This window comes from Curcuma longa, chromosome 12 (genome assembly GCF_044706935.1).
Source record: "Curcuma longa cultivar G26 ecotype Majalengka, Jawa Barat chromosome 12, ITB_CL_G26_1.1, whole genome shotgun sequence".
Lineage (NCBI taxonomy): Eukaryota > Viridiplantae > Streptophyta > Magnoliopsida > Zingiberales > Zingiberaceae > Curcuma > Curcuma longa.
This window is the reverse complement of record NC_133872.1, coordinates 2,267,824-2,285,967: the sequence shown is the minus strand read 5'-3', so window position 1 is coordinate 2,285,967 and position 18,144 is coordinate 2,267,824. Positions and strand designations below refer to the sequence as shown.

The 18,144-nt window shown below is 36.1% G+C and overlaps 2 protein-coding genes across 2 annotated transcripts; both read left to right on the top strand.

The window, feature by feature from the left end:
- Positions 1 to 275: 275 nt before the first annotated feature.
- On the top strand, positions 276 to 3,539 carry LOC141843432 (amidase 1). The gene is made up of 6 exons (XM_074731495.1): positions 276 to 455; positions 567 to 719; positions 830 to 954; positions 1,490 to 1,615; positions 3,074 to 3,253; positions 3,355 to 3,539. The coding sequence occupies exons 1-6, from the start codon at positions 325 to 327 to the stop codon at positions 3,537 to 3,539; spliced, it is 900 nt and encodes a 299-aa protein (XP_074587596.1). The 5' UTR covers positions 276 to 324.
- A 4,979-nt stretch (positions 3,540 to 8,518) lies between these two features.
- LOC141842891 (26S proteasome regulatory subunit 4 homolog) lies at positions 8,519 to 17,730 on the top strand. The gene is made up of 7 exons (XM_074730873.1): positions 8,519 to 9,082; positions 10,955 to 11,200; positions 12,249 to 12,418; positions 12,492 to 12,708; positions 12,820 to 12,960; positions 14,931 to 15,042; positions 17,597 to 17,730. The coding sequence occupies exons 1-6, from the start codon at positions 8,603 to 8,605 to the stop codon at positions 15,012 to 15,014; spliced, it is 1,338 nt and encodes a 445-aa protein (XP_074586974.1). The 5' UTR covers positions 8,519 to 8,602; the 3' UTR covers positions 15,015 to 15,042; positions 17,597 to 17,730.
- Positions 17,731 to 18,144: the final 414 nt, after the last annotated feature.

Genomic DNA, 18,144 nt, shown 5'->3' with positions numbered 1-18,144 from the left:
CTGTGAAGAGGCGAAGACGAAGATAGAACGGAAGCCGCATCCGGTGCTCCTCCAGGCCCGTGCTCCCGTCTAGGGCGGTGCTCCTCCAGGCCCGTGCTCCTACGGTGACCTCCTCGTGTTCCTCCCGTGCTCCTCCAGTTCTCCGAGTCCCAAGTACGACTTCAATCTTTTTTCTTCGATTAGGGTTAGAATAAGGATTTTAAATTTCTTGTCAGGTTACACCATTACATATTTTTTCTTCGATTAGGGTTGCATAAGCATTGATTCCTTAAGGAGCCACGAGCGGAAGCGAGGGAGAAGGGGGAAGCTGCTACGCTGCGCGACATGGCGATGAAACCAAACCTCGATCCCTTCGGGGCCTTCATCAACAAGCTGCGACTCCTTCCGCCGCCATCTTCTTCCCCCGATCAATCCCCTCCCCGCCTCCAGGGCCTCACATTCGCTGTCAAAGACATGTGCGTCTCCTCCTCCTCCTCTCTACTTGCTGCTTCATTTATCTTCCGATTGACCATCTTTTTGCTGTTTTCTTTCATATCACGTTTTTCTTATGCTGTTTCTGATTCCAGATTCGACATTACCGGCTGCGCTACCGGGTTTGGGAACCCCGACTGGGCTAGGACGCATACGGCAGCGACCTTCACTGCTGCCGCTGTACTGGCCGTTCTTGAAGCTGGTGCGACGTGCGTGGGTAAAACTGTCATGGACGAGCTGGCATACAGGTTAAAAGCAGGCATAATGCTTATTTTTCCATGAATTTGATAGAACTATTTTGTGTATTGGAAAAGTAACAAAATGTGATTTTCTTTCCTTTATTGGATGTCTCCCGCAGCATCAATGGAGAAAACTATCATTATGGCACACCAACTAATCCATGTGCCCCTGATAGAGTCCCTGGAGGATCATCAAGTGGATCTGCAGTAGCAGTTGCTGCAAACCTAGTTGACTTTTCACTAGGTTTTTGCACCAGATTTCTTCAAGTTTTTTATTCTAATAAATTATTTATTGTTATGCTGACTTTTATGGATGCAAACACATACACAGATCACTTAACGAGGCCGAGTAATTATAAAGCAAATGAACTGTAGGACCTTTTTTCTTCAAAAGCATTCAAAATAGGCCCTCATCCTTGAGGTCTTACAATCAAGACCATGAAAAGAAAAAATCACAAGTTTATTGCTTAAACTATAGTTTGGTCAAAATATTAGTGTGCAATGAAAACCATATAGAGTGAATTTTGTTCTAGATAATTCATTATAAAAAAATCCAAGGATAAGTTTCAGATTTTATTTTTCTCGGGCTTGATATGGAGTTTCTGAAAATGAGGGTCATGTTTTCTTCAAGGCCTTTTTTATGTTGTTTGTCTGTAATTATTTATATGAAGCAGTTGTTTAGTATGGTTATTATTGTTTGTAAATGCAAACAAGGCAAAACAATCCTAGCATATCCATTATATCAGTATGAGCATATTTACAAGGTTATGTTTCTGTAGGAACCGATACTGGTGGAAGTGTTAGAGTTCCTGCTGCTTATTGTGGAATTTTTGGTTTCCGTCCTTCACATGGCATTGTATCCACGGTAGGTGTAACTCCAATGGCACAAATCTTTGACACTGTTGGTAAGGATCAAACTTCATTCTTTCAATACAATTTACTATAGTTGATTTATTTTATGCTTTCATTATAGTGTAATGCCCTCCCTATATATGCATTATTCATAGGCAAAACCAAATCATGAAGGAAAATGGTTCTTCACCAAATGCCAAAATCTGAATATGCTTGTTATTGCATGGATATGCCACCTATTAGTTAGTATTCAGAATCTAATCTTTTATCATAAATTTAAATATACTCTAGGTTCAACAAGGTGCGGTGATCTAGATATGCATCAACTTCATACTTGAAGAACAATCCATGTAAAGATTGATTTCTTTTTCAGATTTTACATAGAAGTGTAGAACTCTCCAATACCATCCAATAATCAATTTATTGAATATTACAAGTTTGGATAAAAGATCACAGAAATCACCTCTCAAGTAAGGATGAGGGTCTCTTTACTAGGCTGGATGTCCTCATTTTCTCGTGTTTCCCAAGGCCATTCAGATTTGTAAGATAAGTCGTCTCTGAGATATAACTGGGACATATATTATTAAAATTATCTTGCAGTTATTAATGATATTTATTCTTGTATGTATTCTACTTTGTTTTTGAAATTACCAAGATCATTTGAATAACAACTAAACTATGCAACATGTTTTAAGTCAGATATTAATGAAGACTATTTTCTGTGAATAATGGTTTGGGGCATCTTCTCACAGTTGTGTCGCTTAAAACATCTGTATGACTGTATCTGAATTTTGAACATACTAAAGAAGCATCTTCTCTGTATTTTTAGTCATTCTTGCTTCCTCTTTCATATAGGTATATACTTATCACTGCATAATGCTTTATAGAATTTAATGTATGTATATGCTTATATTAACCAGATCTAACCTGTCAGATTGTGGATATTGAACATTTTGGTTGTTTACCTTATGACTTGAAAGCTGTTTAGAGGTATTTTAAACCTAATCTTTGTTGCATTATTTCAAGCTTGAACATGATTAAACCTATATAATAAGCTAATTGGAAATGAGTAAGAAAAGTGCATCCATCTACATTTCACATCCCTGTATTTGGTTTGTTTGGAAGGTAACATATAGGTCAAAATCTGCTAGTGTGCGAAGAGAATAATGTAAGTAGGGATTATAGAGTAGGACAGATGAACTTGTCTAAATCTTGGACAAAAATTCTATCATAGATGACCCATCTATAAATCTCTTTATGTAGCTGTCATCTACAACCATTGGTTCCTTCTTGTTGGATTATCATCCATACATATAAGAAATAATATGGTTTGATGGGCAAAATTAGTTATGTTTGGATGAGATCCACAACAAGGCAGAATGATGGTCATAGATGAAAGTTCTGTAGAGGGATCTTCTATAGAATGCTTTTCCCTAATCTTCACTTGAAGATTGTCTGCTTTAATTTTATCTTCAGGTTCATAGACTTGATTTACAATTCAATATTGTCAGGATGGTTTGCTAGAGACCCTATTACCCTGACTCGGGTAGGCCAAGTTCTTCTGCCATCATCCAACACAACAGGAATACCGACACAATTTGTTATTCCAGGCGATTGCTTCAAGTATTTGGGTTCTCCCAGTGATAAAGTCTCTCAAATTCTAAAAAATTCTGTGGAAAAGATATTTGGTTGTGAGTTCTTACCTCACAAAATTAGTTTCAACACTCATCACCAGATAAAATTTGTCCTATTATCACTTTGTTTCTCGAATAATTATTACAAACTTCTGCAGCTAGTTTACTTAATGATGTAAATCTTGGTGACTACATTTACCATAATGTTCCAAGTTTGCTGAAGTTCATTAGTGGGTCGTATGCAAATCAAGAATCTACTGTACCAGTTCTTGCAACTCTCTCACATGCCATGTGGCTACTTCAAAGGTCTAGCACTCTAGCTATTATTTGCCTGTATCTCTAGCTATTCGTTATCTATATTATGTGTTGGATTCTCTAAATCATCGAATGCGCTATGAAGATTGGAAATATATTGTGGAAATGTGAGGTCAAACTGGGTAATTTGATTGGACATTTCATTCACATGTTAAAACACTGATATATCATATTTTATTAACGTATGTAGGGCCTTGAGATTGTTTAATTCAAACAAGGGAAGGAAAGTCGGAAAAAACCAGTGTGGGAAATACTACAGGTATGTATAATTATGTTTGATATGGTCTTGATGTGTGTATTTGTCTTTTAACTGATAGTGGAGTCCAATTACCACAAGCTCCTCGACAACCAGATGGGAAACAATGTGGTTATTATGTGATGAGATTTATGAGACAGATTATTGCAGAAATTGAAACTATTGAAAAAGATGGACTACGATCAATAGTACTTGTTCAAATCACTTCAAATAAACCATTTATCATTTTGCAAAGTCAGTGTTGATTGTTTTTCCAATTAACTTAATCTATATGTGTGTTCATAGTTTAAGGCAACTGAGTACACTCGGGCAGAAATTGATGAGGTGCGTTCCGAGGTGGCAGACTGTATACAAGATCATATTTATGAGTAGGTATGGAATGCTGATCTCCATAATTCCATTTATTTGTAATAAATATATTTGTTTGTGATTAATTCTGCTGCTGTTGTTGTGTATGGAATGCTGATCTCCATAGTTCATTGTGTATAATTCTGCTGTTTGTGATTAATTCTGCTGCTGCTGTTTATGAGTAGCACTACAAAAAAATAGGGTATTTGCGACGAATTTTATGACGAAAAAATAAAAAATTTTCTTCGCAAACCATATTTGCGACGAAAATGGCGACAAAAATTTTTCCGTTCCGAACAGCGTGTTGCAAGACCTGGCGAGAAAAAATTCAAATTCGTTGCTAATTTTACAACGAATTTTAAATTCGTCGCCAACTTCGTCGCAAAATTTTGCGACGAAATTATATTTTCGTTCCAAAAAATAGCGACGAAAGTAATCTTTCGTCGCCAAATTTGCGACGTAAAACTAATTTGTCGCTAAAATTCCGCAACCAACAAAGGTCAAATTCGCGACGAATTCTCTAAATTCGTCCCCAATTTGGCGACGAATTTAGAGAATTTCGCCATTCGCCAAAAGAGTTTGGCGACGAAAACAATGAATTCGTTGCCAAATTTGGCGACGAATTCACTGTTTTCGTCGCCAATTTTACGATATCAACAGTATATATTTTCGATATTTTGGCGACGAAACCTTGATTCGTCGCAAATTTTGTCGCAAATAAAAAAAAAATTTCACAGGAACAATCTGTTTTTACGATATATGAATCATGTTTACAATAATAGATCCACAAATAATTCCAAACTCATAATCACAAATACATCCACACACATAATCACAAACACATCCATAAATATAATCACATCCTACTTAAACATCCATATAAACACATCCTAATGATCAAACAATACAAAACATTTCCAAATATAAACATAACATCCAAATGATCATAATATACATAACATCCAAATGTAAGAAACTCCAAATATAACAACTACAATGTATCAACTCATCCAATCTTCAAATGTATCAAACATAACATCCATAATAAACAAAACTCCAACTCCAAATGTATCTAAACATAACATGCAAATACATAAATAAGGTGGAGTAAAAGCTGAATGACCAGAAAAGATAAGTATCACCGTCCACAGGATTCAACCTCAGGTAATACTTTCTGCATCACTGATTTGATCATCATCATCAATTCTTTTTCTGTTCCTACATCAAAAAACAGAAATATTAGCACATTAATTTTTACAAATAAAGTAGAATATGTAAAAATTTACCTCTTCGTCATCCTTGGTTTCATCAACCCTGTTCAAATTAAAATAATAATATGAATTAGTAAATAAAAAAGAGTTACAAATAGCAATAAGCAAAAACAAAATTAAATGTGAGAAAAATTAAAATGATACACAACTAGGCTATCAAGAATCATCGTCTTCACCGTCTTCACCGGCATCATCGGGAATATGAGGAAGCTGACTCAGAGCGGAGCCTAACTGAAAATGCTTCATAATCAATTCCTGCTGTCTGCGTATTTCTCTCATTTCTTCAGTCTGTTGTCTGCGCATTTCTCTCATTTCTTCATCCCTTTGATTAATTATTCCTTTCAAATGAGAGACTTCTTCAGTTAGGTTGTCTATTTGAGCCCTCATTGCCGGTTGAGTGGAAGAAGAAGAAGAGGTGCTAGGAACTCGATGAGTTCTGCTCAGAGAACCCAATCCTAATATCCTCCCCCCCTTCGATCCTCCATCACACAGTGTTGCACATGCATAAACAAAACTAAAATGAAGCAACGAAGAAGAGTCTAGGGTTTACCGTCGCCGACAATCGCCTCGTCGTCGTCACAGTCGCCGGAGGGATCGGGAACGCTGGAGTCACCGCGGAGGAGGAAGAAATCGCGCAGGAGGGAGAGAAATCGCGGAGGAGAAGACGTCACAGTCGCCGGAGGGAGAGAAATCACGGAGCAGAAGGACGTCACAGTCGCCGGAGGGATCGGGAACGCCGGAATCGCCGCGGAGGAGGAAGAAATCGCGCAGGAGGGAGAGAAATCGCGGAGGAGAAGGAAAAGGGGATCGGCGGAAGGTAGATCTAGGGTTTTTTGCGACGAACTTGTTTTTCGTCGCAAACTTTGCGACGAAACAGTTTTTTCGTCCCAAATTTGGCGACGAAACCATTTTTTCGTTGCCAATTTGCGACGAAAAAAAAGTTCGTCGCCAAACAGAATAAGTGATGGCCCCACCCTCACCCGCGTGACCCCATCCACTTAATCAGTTTGGCGACGAATTCGTCTTCTCGTCGCAATTTGGCGACGAAAACACCAATTCGTCGCCAAATTCCAGAACCCTAATTCCCGCCGTAACCCGTGGACCCCAACTTCTGGTCAAATTTGGCGACGAATTGTAATTTCGTCGCCAATTTGGCGACAAAATGTTTTTCGTCGCCAAATTGGCGACGAATTATATTTTTCGTCGTCAAATTGGCGACGAATTTAGCAACAAATGTGTATTCGTTCCAAATTGGCGACTAAACTTTTTTTGTCGTAATTTTCGTTGCAAATTTGCGACGAAGATTGTATTTGTCGCCAATTTGCGACGAAAAATTTTTGTCGCAAATTATCGTCGCAAAATAGCTGTATTTTTGTAGTGTAGGTATGGAATGCTGATCTCCATAGTTCATTGTGTATAAATCTGCTGCTGTTGTGCCCATATTTTGGATAAATTAGTATTATCTTTTAGCAGGTTGGTATTTGGCAGATGGACCTGTTCTATTTCTGCTGCTGTTACTTGGTGATACTAATGTTGTGCCCATACTTGGTGATGCACTTGTTGTTACTTGGTGCTGCTAATGTTGTGATGCACCTGTTCTATTTCTGCTGCTGTTGGAGGATATTCTGTTGCGTTGAAACCTTTGTTATGGACCTGCTGCTGTTAATTATGGAGCTTCTATGTTGGAAGTTGTAACTTGAATTTGTGTTATGAACTTGTATAAGTTGTATGTTATCGACCTGTTGTATGTTATGAATTTGTGTTATGAACCTGCTGTAAGAATGGTTTTTATGTAAATATAAGTTGTATGTTTTGTATGTGATTTAGTAAATTTTGTAGCCAATGATTTTGTATTTACAAAATATATTATTTCTTATTTACTGCTAAAAAAATCAAAAGACAACGCTTTTAAAAACGTTGTAAAACCCAAGCAATTTGTAACAAAATTACAACGCTTTTTAACCGTTGCAAAATGTGTTGTCATACCTATTAAAAACAACGTTTTTAAAGCGTCACAAAAAATGTTGTAATATTTACAACGCTTTTTCTGCGTTGCGAAGGTGTTGTCGATGTTAACAAAGACAACGCTTAAAAAGCGTTGTCGTTGAGGGACCCCTTTTACAACAGGGCCTCTTACAACGCTTTTTAACCCACAAAGACAACGCATTTTTCGCATTGTCTATTAATATTTTTCTAGTAGTGTTTCACGGTATCCTCATCATGAAAAATTGTATTTCTACATTTGCATTGATTATACGAATAATATAACTCTGAACCATTCATGCATTCTAGATGACTCTTACCAAAGTTCATAAACTCTTAACTCCATCATAATATTCATCTCAAATAAATTTATTTTTTAATCTATTGTATATTCAAACTTTATTCATATATATTATAATTTTCTATAACAATAAATTTTTATAGAGATTAAACACATAAAACTAAGCATTCATATAGTTTAAACTTATTCTTAAGTATTTAGACTTAATACTATCAATAACATTTAAACTTAAACTAAACATTAAGTTTGAATTTGAACCTTAATCTTGCGGCTGACTAAGCCATCGATGCGAGGTCACGGTCGGCCAAGCTCATAGTTGCGACCTCACGACCGACTGAACTAGTAGTTGAACTAGAGCTCACGGCCAGTTGAGCTCGTGACCGCTCGAGCTACCGACCAATCAAGCTATATAAAATTTAATTAAATCATTAGAACCTATAGTAAGTTGTATTCAAACCACCAAAACACAATATTTTTTTTTGACATGATTAATATTATCCTATTTTTATTTAATTTGTTAGTCCAATAAATCAAGGTTAATATTAACCCTATTGATAGTTAATAGGTAAAATGTTATATTAAAAAATATCATATTTATCATTCACTTCTTAGTTTATTTTTATATGTATGTTATCCTATCCATTTGATCAAATAGTTCATGCATTAGAATTGTATATAGCCGTTTTGAAACTTTTTAACTAAATCAATGCCGTTAACCCCTACACTCAAATATGGTAGCAACCCGGCCCAAAAGCACAGTCAGACAGAATTCGGCCCAAAATAGCCCGAACTTAAGTTGTCTATAAAATAAAACAATAAATACTTGCCCTTACCCCTTCCTCAAGGCAGTCGTCAGCCCTTCCATTTCGTTTCGCCTCGCCGTTCCTTTTCCGCCACCGAAGGTCGCCGGAATCTTCGAAACCCTAGGATCCATGGGTCAGGGAACTCCCGGTGGGATGGGGAAGCAGGGGCACTCTGGCGATCGCAAGCACGACGGCGATAAGAAAGACAAGAAGTTCGAGCCAGCGGCGCCACCATCTCGTGTCGGTCGCAAGCAGCGCAAGCAGAAAGGCCCGGATGCCGCTGCCCGAATTCCCACCGTCACTCCCCTCTCGAAGTGCCGCCTCCGCCTCCTCAAGCTCGACCGCATCAAGGATTATCTCCTCATGGAGGAGGAGTTCGTTGCTAACCAGGAACGTCTCCGTCCCCAGGAGGAGAAGAACGAGGAGGACCGATCCAAGGTGGACGACCTTCGGGGTTCGCCCATGAGCGTGGGGAACCTCGAGGAGCTTATTGATGAGAACCATGCCATCGTCTCCTCGTCCGTCGGGCCGGAATACTACGTTAGCATCCTTTCTTTTGTCGACAAGGATCAGCTGGAACCTGGCTGTGCCATCCTTATGCACAATAAGGTTAGCCTTTATCATGATCTGTTATCCATTTTAGCGTTTGGGGACATCACTGTTTTTTCCCTTGCAAGATCAGCACCAACCTTTGGTATTTTATGAGAAATTTGAGGCTGCTATCTTGTTATAGATATTCCAGCTCCCCTTTCAGCCTTCTAGCTGCAACTGTTTGACATGTTGTAGTTTTCTGCTGTATATCTTCATGAACTTGTTGGGCTGTTGACTTGAGGTCTTGAGTAGTCGTTGTTTGGATGGTATGGGAGAGAATTTTTAGGCTATTTAAAAACATTCGAGATTTTTAGTCTGTTGAACTTGCTGTGGACAGGTTATCTAGCGATATTTTTTCAGAAATTGTACTACTTTATAGTACGTTAGGCAAAAAATTTATGGCTATTGAGTGGATCGCTGATTCTTTGCTTCTTGTTTGGTTCATCCAAGTGTTTTTTTTTTTTTGCTCTAATATCATTAAATGATGCTAAATTATTTGATTGAATGATGGAGTAAATTAAAAAACATAACTCCACTAAACTGGTCTTTGATCAATCTCTTGTCTTGTGTCCAGGCATACTGAATGTTAAAGTTGAAACTTGGAAGTATGAGTTATTCTTTCTTAGTTTTTTGGTCCTTTTTTTTTTTGACACTTTTGGGTTAATGCTCAATGATAGATGGTTTGTATCATTGCAGCATCTGCTTCTGTTTAGCCTCCTCTGTTGGATTTTCAGGCCTCACTTCAGGTCTTCACCTACAATGAACACCTAGAATTGACTCTTTCTGCGATCGCCATAAATCTGTCTTCTCCTTATATCCAAGCTGTGAACTAGTTGCTAGCATCTAGTCCATCTCTAGCAAGATAGTTTACTTCACTTTTTCTGGTACATATAGGGTTGCTCTTAGTGATACAATCATCTTCCACTTTTTCCCAAATGCTTGCTTCTAGGTTTGGTAAAACAATACGGAATATTATTTTTTGAACTAACTAGTTTAAACAAAACATAGTAGTTGGTATATCAAACTAGGAGAGTCATTAATTTTAAAACTAATTTAGTAAACAAAGTGATCAACTAATGTTATGTGTTTTGCTATATCTTATGTCCTTAATTTAGACTATTTAAACAATAACTTACATATCATAACTTTCTATAAGGGCAGCAGAGAATCTGCAAACTCAGGATTGTGAGATCTTACAACTTAGTCAACATATCATATCAAGCGCCATGCACACACTTCATAATTACTATTGGAAATTAAGGTTGTTTCACTGATAACCACATAATACATTCTATTTTGAATATGAAATTCTTTATCTAATTTAAGATAATAATTAAAATAAACTATTATGTTTTATTAAACACTTTGCATTTGTAACAAGTTCCTTCATGTACCACATGCAAAATATGCTAGATTAAGTTCTTTGTAAGTGATTATAATCCTTTTTTTAATTCTTGATTAAAGAATATTAATATACAATTATAGGAAATTTAATTATATATCAGGTAAAATATTTTTATTTGTGTTTGATCAATACTTGGGTATTATGTTATATTTTTAAAAAAAAAAAAAGGTGTAGAGAAATATGATGAGTAACAACCATTTTTTAAAAGAAATATTTGTCTTTTATTTTATGGGGGCATTGTATAGAGAATATTTATTATGTTTCTCATATAACTGTACACACATCTATTTGCAAACAAAAATTCTCACGTGAGTGTTGATATAGCTCCCATTACAATTGCAACGACACTACTGTGTTTGCTTTTATTTAAAACGAGGATCTGTTTCAAATTGGTAGGCTATCAGATTCATAAGTTGAATATTCAATTTAATATTATCATATTTACTGTGGATCTTTTGATAATTTAATTAGAATGCCTTCTGCAGGTCCTATCAGTTGTTGGTCTCCTTCAGGATGAAGTTGATCCAATGGTTTCTGTCATGAAAGTTGAAAAAGCACCTTTGGAATCATATGCTGATATTGGTGGCTTAGATGCACAAATTCAAGAAATTAAAGAAGCTGTTGAACTTCCTCTGACTCATCCTGAGCTATATGAAGATATTGGCATTAGGCCTCCGAAGGGTGTTATACTATATGGGGAACCTGGAACTGGTAAAACTTTGCTTGCAAAGGTGAGAGATTGTATTGTGTTCCCATTCATTTTATGACTCATGAGTTATCATGCCATTTATTTGCTTGGATCTCTTCATACATTTTTTCTTTCATTTCTCTGGCTATGCTTGTCATTTTTATCATATTGAACCTGGAATTGGTAAAACTTTGCTTGCCAAGGTGAGCGATCATATTATCTTGTAACTCACAAATTATCATGTCATATAACATTACTTGGATCTATTCATACGTCGCTTCTCATTTCTCTATGTTAGCCACTTTTACCAATAATTTTGTGTAATTATATCTGCATGATTGATTGGGTTTATCTCTTTTCCAAACCTGTGTCTCTGGCATTGTTTATGAGTTGAATGGATTAGTATCATGGTTTAAAGCTTCATTCCTAGTTGGCTTATTGGTTCCTTATTGGTACCAATCCTTATTGGTACCATGTTGGCGTGCTGACTGTGGTGTCAATCAGCGCCAAAGAAGAAGAAAAAAGAGGGTGTAGAGCAGCTGTTGAGCCTTAGCAACATGACGAGGAGAGAGAGAAAGTTCACAGGAGCTGTTGCCAATGGCACCTTCATAGAAATTTCTGCCTTCCTGTCTCGGTCTGTGCTGATGTCTTGGGACAGCCCAATATTTAAAACTGTGATTAGTATAACTGTCAACTTTTGTTATGATTTAAAGTACTTGTAAAAGTAGGATTATGAAATGAGTATAATCATGGCTGTACTTATTCATTGCCCAATATACATTTCTTATGACTTTCTCTTTGATATACCTGTGATGGTGTTTATTCACAGAAAGTAACTTGAGGCTCATTTTAGTTTGAAATTATCTTTCTTGCTAATAGATTACATCCCATAAATCCCTCGTACAAGATCCATACCTTTTAAAAATTTTATTGTACTCATATCTCCTTTTAATGCCAATTTGGTTGTAGAAATTATCATACTCTTGTGCACCTTCTTTTTGATAATGTAGATTTCTTTTAGTGTCTTTAATGATGCTGTTGACAACTTATGTAACTCTTGCATCACATTAAGTATCATCTACTAATTGCAGGCTGTAGCTAACTCAACATCAGCAACTTTCTTGCGTGTTGTTGGTAGTGAGTTAATTCAGAAATATTTGGGTGATGGCCCGAAACTTGTTCGAGAATTATTTAGAGTTGCAGATGAACTTTCTCCTTCAATAGTGTTCATCGATGAGATAGATGCAGTTGGAACCAAAAGGTATTTAAATGGGAATTTCTGTTCAGGACAAGCATTGATGATGATTTTTTTCTAATTCTGGCCATGTTTCTAGATATGATGCTCATTCTGGTGGTGAACGTGAAATACAAAGAACTATGTTGGAGTTGCTGAACCAGTTAGATGGGTTTGACTCAAGGGGTGATGTTAAGGTCATTCTTGCTACCAACAGAATTGAAAGTCTGGATCCAGCCTTACTCCGTCCAGGTCGGATAGATAGGAAGATTGAATTCCCACTGCCAGATATTAAAACAAGGAGGAGAATTTTTCAAGTGTGTTATTTCTCATAACTATGTATAGGGCTATGGTTCAATGCAATATGCCTATTCCCGAATGCAGTCCCATTTCTGGGACTAGCTGATTTTCTGTTATCAATTTCTCAGATACATACTTCTAGAATGACGCTGGCAGATGATGTCAACCTGGAAGAATTTGTCATGACAAAGGATGAATTTTCTGGAGCTGATATCAAAGCAATCTGTACTGAGGCTGGTTTGCTAGCTTTAAGAGAGCGTAGAATGAAGGTTAGCCATGATTTAATGATTGCTTTTTTCTCTTGAAAGTGATAAGTAGGAGGAATGCTTTTAGTATAATGTTGTCAGATAATATTTTTCCACATTCGGACGTGTTTTTTAATTTATATGTTAAAATAGATGCTATTGATTTCCAAAGGAAACTATGATATTTTTCTATTCCCAGCCATGTTTTCAGATCCTAATCATCGTGATAGATAATTGGTAAATGCTACTTTTGGAGATTTGTTTCAGAAGAATATTACATAGTTATGTTTTTTCTTCTAACTTATTCTAGTGAGTTATTTAGTAGTTTCAATATGGTGGTTCATGTGAAACATGATCATATGTTTTTCATTAGCAAATTTGGGCATACTTCAATTGTTTGCTTTTATCAATCCATTAATCGAACTGTGGGTCTGGTCATGAAAGTTGACCTGTCATCATCCTACATGGAATTCCGGATTCAGTTAGTTGACTTGTCTCTTTGAAGGTGAAGAAATATAATTTTGTTAAAACTGAAATCTTCCATTAATGTTTTTGTTGATTTATCTATTTGTGTATCTTTAGAGTACGTTGATTCTAATGTAAATGGAAATCGTTCATCGTTGAGGCGTAGTGTATATGTTACCTATTGGAAACTCTCTGTGGCATGTTTGGTTGTTTCTGAACATAAATCTATGCTACCTTCATTGATTTGAACAACTAACTTGCCTCTCCTTGGTACTTTCCACTCATGTTTTTGAGTAATACAAATAGATACTTTCTAGTGTTCATGGTTTGAGGTAGGGGTGCAAACGAATCAAATTGAGCCGAATAATATGAAAATATTGATATTTGAGTTCAAACTCGAAAAATATATGTGATATTCGAATTCTATTCGAAGCTCGAAAATACAAATAATTATGGCTTGAACTTAGTTTGAAATAAAATTCGAGCTAGAGTTCGGTTCAAATTGTTCGAACTTTGATTCGAGCAGAATCGAACTATAGTTCGAAAGGACTTAAATTCAAGTTTGGTTCGAATTATTCGGACCTTAATTTGAGTATATTTAAATTAAAATTATGTAAAAATAATTAGAGTTCGATTCAAATTCAACTCACAAATGGATTTTGAACAATCGAACAAATATTATGGGTTTGAATTCGGCTCAAAAAATATATCGAACATATTTGAGCTCGGCTGAAATTTGCTAATTTCGAATACGAATCAAATATTTTTCGAGTCGGCTTGAAAAGCTAGCAAACAAGTTCAATTCGTTTGCACCCCTAGTTTGAGGGATCCTTTCCTTCTCTAACTCTTATTTCTTGTTTTGCCTTACAAGAATATACAGTTGTTAGTCTTGCCTGGAAGAATATAACCATGCTAAGTCATTATAGATGTTAGTCTTTCTGTTTTTTACTTGATTTTCTCTTTCCTCTGTTTGATTTTGTGGCATCTTCTTAGATCAATGAGAAATTATGGAAGCCTATCATTGAGGCTACCATGACATATTTCAGGATTCAACTCCAAATCTTTTAATGGTTCTTTATCCAGTTATACAAATAGAATAAGTCTATAAGCTTTGCTGATATAGCACAATGAGAAACTGTATTGTCCACAAGGAAATGGACAGAAAAAGCTTGATATTTTTAGACCTTGATGTGAAACTATTAAAAATATATTCATTTGAATTATTTTGAGAATTATATCCAACGTATGTCAGTGGCATCTGTTGATTTGTATGAAATATGCCAACAGATTAAGTAGGGCTGTGGTAAAAAATATTGCAGTGATGATAACAGGGTAAGTTTGCTCAGGGTAAGTTTGCTTATTGGATTCCTAAAGAATAAAACCATATAGAATTCTTTATTTATCTGGCTGAGCTTCATTCAATTGATGAGGGCTTGGTGGAATTCCTAACCGTATGTGCATTCTTTGTGAATGTCATATATAATAGTAGCTATACATTGGTAACTCATTGCAAAATCATCTGTTCCCAGGTTACTCATGTAGACTTCAAGAAGGCTAAAGAAAAGGTAATGTTTAAGAAGAAGGAAGGAGTGCCAGAGGGACTCTACATGTGAGCAACTGATCCTCTTGGACTGGAAGATGGTTAGTCTTATTTGTTGATTTTTATTTTGATTAACCTTGTTACCTGCAATTTTATAAAAGATAGTTTGGCTTTATGGCCTTGCTAGAAGTAAATTAGCTGTGTTTTCATGACCAAGCTGCATTTAGGCATGCTGCTCGTAGACGTCAAATTTACTAGTTGACCAACTATAGTTAATTTGATGTCTGAGAGATGATGCAACAAGAAGCACAAATTATGTGGTAGTTGTTGCACCTTTATTAGAGATCAAATTAATTGCAATCGATCGACTACTATACAGTTTTTGCTTCTTGTTCAATCATCTAGACAGTGGAAACAAAGTTTATTATTGATTGTATAGCAAGATGAGAACATACTGTTTGGAATCAATGAATTCTCTTTTGGATTGCTCCACAGCACTTTTACCGTCTTTCCACACTAAAAGAACCCACTATGGCATATAAAAACCTTGGAAACTTGTATCTGATGAATGATGAGAAAATGTTATTTTTCATACGCTTCAGAACCAATTGTCCTAGGTTGTCTGCCAATTTAGAGCTTTGAATAGGCAGTGAAGCATCGATGCACTGCTGAAAATTGGCATCTCATGTCTTAACAGCACCTTCAAGTTGTTTTCGTCTTCATGTTGCATTCTTTTGTTGTTAACATAAGTGGCTACTTGACCAACATTTTCCTATGCTAGTGAGATCTTTGGAAGGCTTATCTTATCGGGTTCAGCTTTTGTGAAATATCCACACTGGGCTATCAGGAATGGTATCCCCGTGACAAGACAATGACCTATTTATCCTCGTGTCTTAACATATCGAGTGATTTACTAGCACCAAGTTTGTTGCATGGAGTGAAATTACTGAGGAATGAAATAGTTGTTCCTAGGAAATAGAGTAAAAATTCAATAGGATTATGCATTAGTTTGGTTTTCTCATGTAATGAAATAAATTAGGTATAGAATGCCTACGCTATAGTTTGTTTCATAGTGTTCCATTCTCAGTTCAATTTTTTGTCTGTAAAATTTTTTTTGTGAATATTCCTTCCTTGCCCAAATTGCCTATTCCATTTGAGCTACTGAGCACTTCCAACTCCTTTCCCAGCCTGACTTGTCATTTTGCCTAGTCTATTTAACCATTTGACCCATCTAGCTTGCTCAGTTCACTCAAGTTCATCTTGCATGTACTGCCTAATTTATCCATCCTACTAGGCCCATTTAGCCCATCCAACTATTTTAGAGAATGGAATTGTGTAGGGGTACATATTTCTTGGAGTGGTATAAGGAATGAGCACCATAAGGGAGTAATAATTTACTGGTAATTGAAATTGGAGTCCGTTGTGTAACTAAACAAATAATTAGTCTATTAGGATTCATAAATAATACAATAATCAAATGCACCACAATTCTACAATCTGGACCATGCTTTTGTTAACTAGTATGTATTTCTCCTTATTTTTTTATTTTGGTTGTACAGACTATACAATCAATAGTTGGGATTTTGGCTCAGTTCATACAGATTTAGTGTTTCTGCATGACTACAATGCGCGGGCCTTAATCGGCATAGGTCACTAATTGTGAAGTCAGTAGTAGATTCACTAATTTGCAGATGGCCTGTCACCCTTTTAGGAGAGGAAATGGGTTTGTGCTGAGACGAGAAGGCAATGCATAAATGATCTGTTTCAACCAGTTCGGTAGGCAACCATCCTTCACTTTATCAGCTTTGTTTGTATATCATCCTGAACTAGTGTTTGTTGTTGAATCCTCTCCCGCAAACGAACAATCAAGGGCAACTCACCTCAAAAATAAAAAAAAAAACTATCCCTCTTGCCATGAACAGAGTCTCAGATAGCTGCTTCCCCAGTGAAATATATTCAGTAGCTTCCTTAGTCTCGTTTTAGGTACCATTCACTCTTCAGAACTCATTAGGGGAAAGGAAGGCAGGAGATCTTTGGTTGTTTCAATTGCCATCATATATGCTACCGACCTTTTTCTTAAGGTGTATCAAGTGTTATTTGTTGGATGTTCTATACCGACTAGCTATAAATTATAAACAAACTGATGAGCAAGAAACTGAGGATGTTTTATACCAACTAGCTAAATTTTATAAAAAAAATTGATGAGCAAGAAACTGTGGGTGTTTTATACCAACTAGTTATAAATTTTTTTTAAAAAATCTATGAGCTAGAAACTGCTGCTCGCTTTGCAGTTTTGGCGTCATTAACACGAGATCATCATCTTGCTAGTAGATTTTGATAGTATGTTTGACCATTTGATCTGTAGCATGACTAGTTTACTACTTTCAGTAGATTTATATATATCAGGAACTAAATTAGCAGCTACCATTAGTCATGATAGTGTTTATGCATATTGGTATGTTTAATCATTTTGCCTTCATTAACGATCATTGTCGATAGTAAGATTATTGCTATCGGTTAATAGATGGTATTTGATGTCTGGTTAATCGTTTTCAATTAGGTTAGCTTCTGGTCTTTACTAGTACATGACTTCATATATTGGCGCAATTTGCAAAGAAATTTAATACCTATTGATTTCATCACTTTTCGCTGCAGGTAGGATACTCCCGCTTGAGAAATGTTGTTTCCAAGGGATCTCTCCAGTAGCTTATCAAACGAACTTTAAATCCTGTGTATTTTGATTTGTACACAAATTTGAATGTATGGACTAACTTATGCACTTAATTTTACATATTTGCTTAAATTTGTAATTGAAACCTCAAAAAATCTTCTGCGGCAATGACTAATTGAAGTTTTCAAAACAATGCTTTAGCTGCTTTGAATACTAAAGAAAGTCTAATTGCATTAAGTGCCTTGGGGGTGAGCAATTGATTTATAATCAAAATGATTAAATTATTTAAATCGAAATTGATTTGAATAGTCTGCCCATTCGCTAATGGCTCGTTCCGTGCTTATCCACTCTACTCGTTTTTTCCACAACTCGTTCATAAACAAGGGATTCGTCTCATTACTTTAATGCCACTCACATAAGGATTCGTCAAGCTCGTGATGATTTGCATGGAGTAATTCGTAACGGAATGGAAATTAACAAAAAAAGTTTTTAACGAAAAACAAGTCCCTGGATGTTTATATCTCAAGGTGAC